The sequence below is a fragment of the Stegastes partitus genome, unplaced genomic scaffold (assembly GCF_000690725.1).
Source record: "Stegastes partitus isolate 25-593 unplaced genomic scaffold, Stegastes_partitus-1.0.2 Scaffold660, whole genome shotgun sequence".
Lineage (NCBI taxonomy): Eukaryota > Metazoa > Chordata > Actinopteri > Pomacentridae > Stegastes > Stegastes partitus.
Genome location: NW_007578391.1, coordinates 222,101 through 230,136, shown reverse-complemented (window position 1 = coordinate 230,136; position 8,036 = coordinate 222,101). Strand labels below are relative to the sequence as shown.

Genomic DNA, 8,036 nt, shown 5'->3' with positions numbered 1-8,036 from the left:
TAGATAATGGATGGATGGATGAGCCGAAGAGCTCGATGAGTATTTGTCATGTTTGCTGCTCGTTTGATGGTTAATGTGATAAAACAGGACGGTTAAAAAGGATCTTTGCTCTGCAGGATCCTCGCTTATGCTTCGTGCATCGACGCCATTTTGCAAGATAAATGTTAAATCACGTCGTCCAAAGTTCTTCATGTCCAACTCTGCTGCTCGATCCTCACAGTTTAGGATGATGACAAGTTCTCAGTCACGTTATCTCGTCCACCATCTTTCTCTCTCTCTCTGTCTCGCTAATTCGTGCATCTGATAACATCTATTGCCACTGATCAGAACCAGCTATACATGCAAAGCTGCTAATGTGACCTGCATGTTTTCAGAATTGCAAATTAAAAAATAACAAGAAGTGATAAAAGGATCCAAAATCAACTTGGTAGCGCTGCAGTCATGCACTGAATCTACGTGTGGAGGTCACGGTCAAATCTCTCTCGAGGTCTTAACTGCGACTAGAGAACAGGATTAATGCAAAGCCTCTGGAAGGTAAAGAACAGAGAGACGCTCACACAGCCAGAGTGCAGACGTTCCTCTGGGCGGCTGACAGGAGGTGGACGGTGGCGAACGCCCGGTCCTGGCTCATCATGCCGGACACCTGAGCAGGTAGATAGTTGGAGGCTGCTGAGAACATCTTCCCCACGTATGCTGTCCAGGTGGCAGCTTCGTCCTCTCCACTGCACACACACATTTCTGATGTTAAACACAAATGAAGTCCAACACTAGGGTGTGTGTGTGTGTGTGTGTGTGTGTGTGTGTGTGTGTGCGCGTGTGTGTACCTTGGTCCCAGTTGTTCCAGTTTAAAGATATGAACTGTCTCTGTGTTGCTGGAAGCGCACAGATACTGACCATCGGGGCTGAAGCACAAAGAGCTGATACTGACATACCTGCAGACAAACACACGTTCAAACATGAAGGATAATCAATAACTTAAAGCAGACAAACAACTTTCCCCGTCACTTCTAATGTCAGCTGTGGAGCTTATTGTCCACGTCAGCATCTCAGTCACACGATGTTCCATCAATGTGCAAAATGTTTATTTTAATTTTACTTATTGCAAATTTTTGCTTATTTATCTCTATTTACGGTGGTTTTAACGTTACTCTTTCTGCTGTGACAACCGAATTTCCCCTCAAGGATTCACCCAGTAAAGCCTGAACCAGGAAATAATTGTTAGAAAGTTCTTTAAAAAAAAAAAAAAAAAAAAAAGTATTGTTTATTGAACCTTCCGATAAATTTAAAAAAATATATATATACATCAAGTTTCATATTTAAACATTAATTTGCATAATTTTTGCTACATCCAGCATTTTGGGGGCTTGATTTACTGATGCATGGCAGATTATCTGTGTCTGATTGTATACATCAGGGTTTTCAGGGAAAGAATATCACACTGACGACGCAAAGGTTTAAAAAAAAACATTTGGCGTTACAAGGTTAATAAAGTATTTCTACTCTAAAGTAGCAACTTTAAAGGTGTTCTTTTCATTGAACACTGCTTCTTTGTTTTCCAAACATATTGTTGGTGACTGAGTTTGAACATCTGTCCACAACTCTACATTACCGCATTTCCCTTAAGCACCATTTTCTGAGCTGTGACGTCTCTTCGTGGCCTCGCTGTGCTTTGTAGGCATCAGTCGGCTTCAGTTTCAGATCCTGAGTCGGTTACTTATGAGGTGCTTGTTTGTTGTCGGGTTTCGCCACGAGATTTGAAGAATCAGAGAATTTATCAGCTCTGAATTGTCATCAGCTGGAAATTCATGACTGTGATTCTTGTTCTGAGATGTTACACGTAGGAGGTTCTTCAAACATTTGCACCTACCTTCTAGTTTTTTGTGAAATCAACAAAGCATGTAATTTAGGGCCAAAGTCTTTAGTATGCAAATGAAAACACGATCTATTCATCTGTTCTGGCTATTTGCTGAGCTTTACATCTTCAGCTTTCCGCTCAGTTTCACTTTCACTTCAGATCGTCTACAAGCTGCAGATCTTAAAGGATGTTGGACAACTCTGACCTCTTCATGCCTCGGCGGAATTCGAACAGACGTAATCCTTCAGGAACAGAGAAGACTCGGATGACGGTGCCCTGCGGAGACATATAAAGTCCGATTATCTTTACTGAGCTCCACACGTGTGAGCATAGTTTAGATCCAGAGTGAAGATCTTCAGCGTCATTTCTAATCATAAACGTTGTAACTCATAACAGAATTTATCCAACCAAAGGCTTTTGACATCACTTTCAAGGGATGAAAGTTCTGGTCAGAGAGTGGATGGTGGGAAAGCTCATCACAGTGAGGAGCATTCATTCTGTGGGGAACATGAGCCTCCACGACAGGACGTTGGACCTAAGATCCTGTCTCAGGTTCTAGGACTTCAGCAGGTTGGTGGGTTCTGTGGCAGGTTTTCTTACCCTCTCTGAGGCGCTGGCAAGCTTGGTGGCCGAGGCGTTGAAGGAGAGAGCTGCTAGAGGACTGTCGTGAGCCGGGATCACAGTGACAGTGTTCTGAAATGACACAAGCTGTGCGTTACTCTGCAGCCACAAAAGACGTGTGCAACCATTTAACTGGAGTTTTTTCTGTGAAAGACGGTACGAAGCATCACACAGTGAATGAACGCGTTCTTTGTTCACAGAGCAGCGTGTGACTGAAGTCAGATGAGGCATTTCCAGGTAAAAACAAACCCGAGCGCAGCTTAAAAACACAACGTGGTCTCATCGGTCAGAGGAGAACAACAGGAGCTCATCTCTGGGAACAAACACAGCAGACTGTTGTGTTTCCTGGTATCGTGTTCGTCACCACATTATCACAAGTCTTATCTTTACAACTGGCACAGCTTGAATATCATGTTCTACTTTCTAACTGGAGCACAATCTGTGTTCTTCAGACTTTACTGTATGTTTTAGGGCATCACCACCCGTTGGACAATAAAAGACGGACGACTGAAAGACGACAAGAAGACCTCAAAAGAAACCGCTTCAGAGAAAAGTTCATCAGCAACAACAGTGTCACAGCTGTCCTCTGAGTTAATCCTGCTCTGGTGGTGAGTTCTGTTTCAGGTCAACTTCAGTGTGAAAGTGTTAACACAGCATGGCACTGATCTAAAGCACAGCACACAGTGTAGCACAGTATATATGTACATGTTTTATATGCAGGTAAATACTGTGTGAAGATAAAAACCTGCATTGAAGAACTCTGAAAACAAACCGTCTGGCTGCATGGACACGGTGGGATGCCGTAGCGAGGTGGGTGTCCTGTGGGTTAGGTTACGTACTCATCATGCTGTGGGGAGCTCTCATGTAGTCCTACATGACAGTCTTGCTTCTTTAGGAAAATGATGAAGGGGTGCCCCTACAGCTCACCTCGCTGAGCGGGCGACCTATGAACAGGAGCTGTAGTTCCCAGACGCAGTAGTTGTGGGTTTAACTCTTTGCTGCAGGTCTCTCCCCATTCTCCTCCCCCCTTCCTGTCTATCTCTACTGCTCTAAATAAAGGCAAAAAGCCCAAAAACCACATAAAAAAAGAAAAAACTCCTTCTCAGGCCTCCAGTGGAGCAGGCTCACATAAATCAACGAGGCTCATGATCTGGACGGTCCCACAAAAACCAACTTCTCTGCCACAGTACAGGAACAAACACAAAGGAAAGAAAAGGAAGAACGAAGATGTGACACAGCTGCAGGCAACAACACACAACTGGGTAGAATCCATCCATCCATCTTCTCCCGCTTATCCAGAGTCGGGTCGTGGAGGCAGCAGCCTGAGCAGAGCCGCCCAGACTTCCCGATCCGCACACACCTCCTCCAGCTCTTCCAGGGGGACCCCTAGGCGTTCCCAGGCCAGTGGAGAGACATAATCTCTCCAACATGTCCTGGGTCTTCCCCGAGGCCTCCTCCCGGTGGGACGCGCCCGGAACACCTCCCCAGGGAGGCGTCCAGGAGGCATCTGGAAAAGATGCCCGAGCCACCTCAGCTGGCTTCTTTCGACGTGGAGGAGCAGCGGCTCTACTCCGAGCTCCTCCCTCGTGACTGAGCTCCTCACCCGATCTCTAAGGGAGCGCCCGGCCACCCTGTGGAGGAAACTCATTTCGGCCGCTTGTATCCGCGATCTTGTTCTTTCGGTCATTGACAACTGGGTAGAATAACGAATAACAATGAAATCCACTGACTGACCGACCGACTGAATGACGACCAACTGATTGGTTGACTGAACAACTGACAGACTAACTGATGGACCAACCAGCTGGTCCTTCAACTACACTTGCACAAGGTCACACAGTGGATAATGTTGGAGGAAACGTTCTTGTCAGGTTTTGCAGGACTCTGACACCGAAGCACATCCACCTAAAATCAGCTGATTCCATTTTAAATCCCTCAGACAGAGATGTGGCATCTGACGTGTTTCTTACCAAACCGATGGCGTCGTACACTACGACCTCCCCGGTGCTGGAGCTGCCCGGATACGCCAGGTAGGAGTTGGAATGAGTGATGGAAAGAGCACAGAGACCTGCAGATAAAAAGAGTTCAGGTAGTGTATTAATATATTTACTTCCCATTCATCGCAACACTCTTGTTTTATGTTGTGATGAATTAGGGGGAGTCAAAGTACTGTTATAACCAAGAGGAACGACGGCCAGTAAGGTTGTAGTAAACTATTCTGTTACTGTCTCACCTGAGGGGTTGGACGGAGTGTTGAGCAGAGTCTTGAGCAGCTTCATGTCTTTGATGTTGTGGATATAAATGGACTCTTCAAGGCACACCACTAGTCTCTGCAGGACACGGCAGCCCTCAGGTCATTCATCAGCAGAATCACAGGAGAACATCTCAGCCATCAACAATTCATTTCTGAAAACGCTGCGGTTTCACCTGCTGCTCTCAGAGACAACAAACTTCACAAGTCATTCTAACGTTAAGAGATCGGATCTGTCCACGTGTTGTGTCGCTACAGGGGTCTCACAGTTCCTTAGTTTTAACAAAGACGTGCGGAACGAGACAGAAGACTTCTTTAACCTTTACATTGGGACGTTCCGGCCAAAATGCTCGACCGTTTTTTGTGTTTCAATGACTACATCATGGAAAATTCTGAGTTAAAGGAGTCATCGGAAACTGCAACGAAAACATGCGGTCTATATAAGTGGATGTAAACTTTACAGTCAGTTAGAAACACTAGAAAGTCTGCTGTAGAGCCAATATTAGGTAAACTGACTGATTTTACAGATGAAGCGGTCTGTACATTCACAGGAGATGGAGAAGAAAGGTGGTTTGTTGTGGACTAAGAGCCACAGCGTGCCTTGATTAATAAATGTAAAGACTCGTAGTTTAATCGTAGCAACTGGACTTGCTTGAGTTCCTTGAAGACGTTCCACCTCTCATCCAAGACGCTTCATCAGTTCTCACTGACTAACTGGGAGATCCAGATACTTATATCCTTAAGGAGCCATTTACACTTGAGTTTGGGTTTTAATTGGGGGTTTGTTGCTCCTCCCCGTCGTTATGTGAGTCGTTAGTGCCCCCCTGACACAATGGGGTTCGTTAAGGCCTCATTTGGTCCTTCTGAAACCGTTACAGGTGATTGATGGAGTGAAGGCCACTAAACTACTGTACAGTGGCAACCTGTCAATAAGACATCAACAAGATAACAGGACCAATGTGTTCACAAAGTCTACAAACTAGCAGAGAAGGAGCTCATTAGGAGAATCTTTACTGAGGTCACAGATCAAGTTAGGAACAGGGTCATTTTAGTAGATTTCTATGCAAACGATTATTTTTGCAACCAGAGGAGTCGCCCCCTGCTGACTTTTAGAAAGAATGGCATTGGCTTTGTTGTTCAGACCTGAAGGCTACGTCCATCTGTCACACACAGACTCTGATGTGTGACACTGAAGGTCTTGGATGTTTCAAAAACGCTCACCTGTCTGTTGAGCTTGACGGCGAGGATGTTGTCGGGGTAGCTGTAGTTGCAGATCTCCGTCCCCTTCTTGAAGTGGTAGATGTTCATGCGCTGTGGCATGGCGGTGCTCACCACGACAACCAGACTGCTGGAGAACAGGCGCTCCACGATGTAGACATCTGGAGTCTCTGCTGGGAAGAACATCGAGCGGGAAAAGCAGCCAGCGACGGTGCTGTTTTAATGCCGACTTCTGCGTACTCTCACTTCCATGCAGAAATCTAAACTACCGCAAATCTTAAAGATAAAGATAAAGATAAACTTTATTCATCCCGAAGGAAATTGTTTTGCCGGAGTACAGTTAAAGCAAGCAAAACAGTTAAAGTAAACAAGTAATTCCAAATAAGAATAAAAATAAAAAGTAAAAAATAAAAGTAAATAAAATAAGAATACAAGTACCAGAGAAATCTTCCCTCAAAACTAACACAGCCCGTCTAACGTCTGGAGATTTCACATCAGAATAAACCTGTTTCCACACAGTGCGATGCTACAGTGCTACAGCAGCCTGACAGACATTTGGAGACTGTGGGATCTCTGTGAGAACCAAGACTTAAGGTTTAAAAAGATTTTGATTGCACATGATGAATTTGTTTAAAATAAAAATGTCTGTATGACCAGTAAACTTAAATTAAGATTTATTAAGGTTAAGGGTTCAGTTTCCTTCAAACATATTAGTTGGTACAAAGTTGTGAACACAGCTAAAGTCAAAATGTTCATATTTGAGGGGGTTAAAGTGGATCGAACCACATTTACTAGTTTTAGAGAAAAATAGGGTCAAAATTTTGCGTTGCTGAAAAAACAAATCCTGGTTGTTGGAGGAGTCATTATCCAAAGATGTTTCAACACCGTCCAGAGACAGACGCAGCTGCTTTGTGATGACTTGCCAAAGCGGGCCGTACCACATTTTCTACTGATTCCAGGTTTGTCTCGCTAAACAGCACTGAAGAGTTTCCATCATCAGGAACTAGAGATACTTCTGAGGACCATGGGGTAGAAATAGATGCTTGGTGGTGGTGAATATAGTTTTTATTTTACCTTACCGTTCCTACAAGTTGAGTTTTTACGGGGCTTGAGGTCACGCTGTCCGCCATCTTCAAACACATGCAACTACCTGCGATATAACGGTCAGCGGTTCCTGTGTCTTGGTCCAGTTTGAGACTAAATTTTCAGGCCAGAACCATCATGGGCCAAACTTTAAAGTGGCGCCGTGACATTACTAGTGGGCTGCTGGTTGGACGAACTAGTCGAGCATAAACACTTGCGGTGTTGAAAGACAGTTTAATCACACATAAAAAAGCTGCTTCTCTACAAGAGGAAAACAAGAACAATCGCAGGTTTCTTCTGGCTAATCCTCCATAAGCTCCATACTCACCACTCTCATGGATGCAGTCCAGTTTTTCCACCGTGGTCAGAGAAAACAGCTTATAGCCGGTCCTTGTTCCCAGAGCCAGAGACCTGCAATGACACAAACACACAATTACAAACAGCACAACTGGAGACATCTCCAGAGCTCCAGACTCTCTCAGTATTTCATATACAGACATTATTGAAATTCATGCACTGGACGTGACAGTAAAGTGACTCGAGGTGCATCCAGTTCCTTTGGCCTATTAATATTAATATTAGCGATACTAAGCAGAGGGCAGGAAGGACAGCGTCATGGCGGGCCTCAGCAGCTTTCAAACCTATAAGATGGTGAAGGCAGCGTTTGCCATCATGTGATCCCAGTATGTGGCAGCAGGTGACTGATAACGGCATCAGCTGAGGAAGACCATGAGACGAAGCACAAAGTTCCAGACGACGGTGTCAGTGGCTGTTAAACTCTGGAGGAGCGTCGCAGTTTGAACAAATCATTCTCACTGTATCACACGTTTTTGTTTTCCAAATAAAGAACGTGTTACAAACAGCGATGTTGGTTTAATGGTAAACGAGGGAAATTATGGAAAAACGTAGGATTTAATCTTTTGTTTTTTTTCTGTTAAACTTTAATGCTGAAAAACATGAAAGTCCTTCTATTCTGCTCTTTTCTCTTGCGGTTCAGTTAAATGACAG

The 8,036-nt window shown here is 44.5% G+C and overlaps 1 protein-coding gene across 2 annotated transcripts in view; it reads right to left on the bottom strand.

The window, feature by feature from the left end:
• The window catches only part of LOC103363452 (WD repeat domain phosphoinositide-interacting protein 1-like), a 14,260-nt gene that overhangs the window by 3,832 nt on the left and 2,392 nt on the right, over positions 1-8,036 (bottom strand). Inside the window, exons 2-9 of one of the 2 annotated variants that reach the window (XM_008290224.1) lie at positions 7,357-7,439; positions 5,949-6,118; positions 4,710-4,806; positions 4,447-4,544; positions 2,456-2,548; positions 2,061-2,131; positions 825-932; positions 558-722 (exon numbers count right to left, since the gene is read on the bottom strand). In XM_008290224.1, coding sequence (XP_008288446.1) covers positions 558-722; positions 825-932; positions 2,061-2,131; positions 2,456-2,548; positions 4,447-4,544; positions 4,710-4,806; positions 5,949-6,118; positions 7,357-7,439 — 885 coding nt within the window. The remainder of the gene's footprint in view (positions 1-557; positions 723-824; positions 933-2,060; positions 2,132-2,455; positions 2,549-4,446; positions 4,545-4,709; positions 4,807-5,948; positions 6,119-7,356; positions 7,440-8,036) is intronic. The other variant, XM_008290225.1, reaches the window with a different exon arrangement.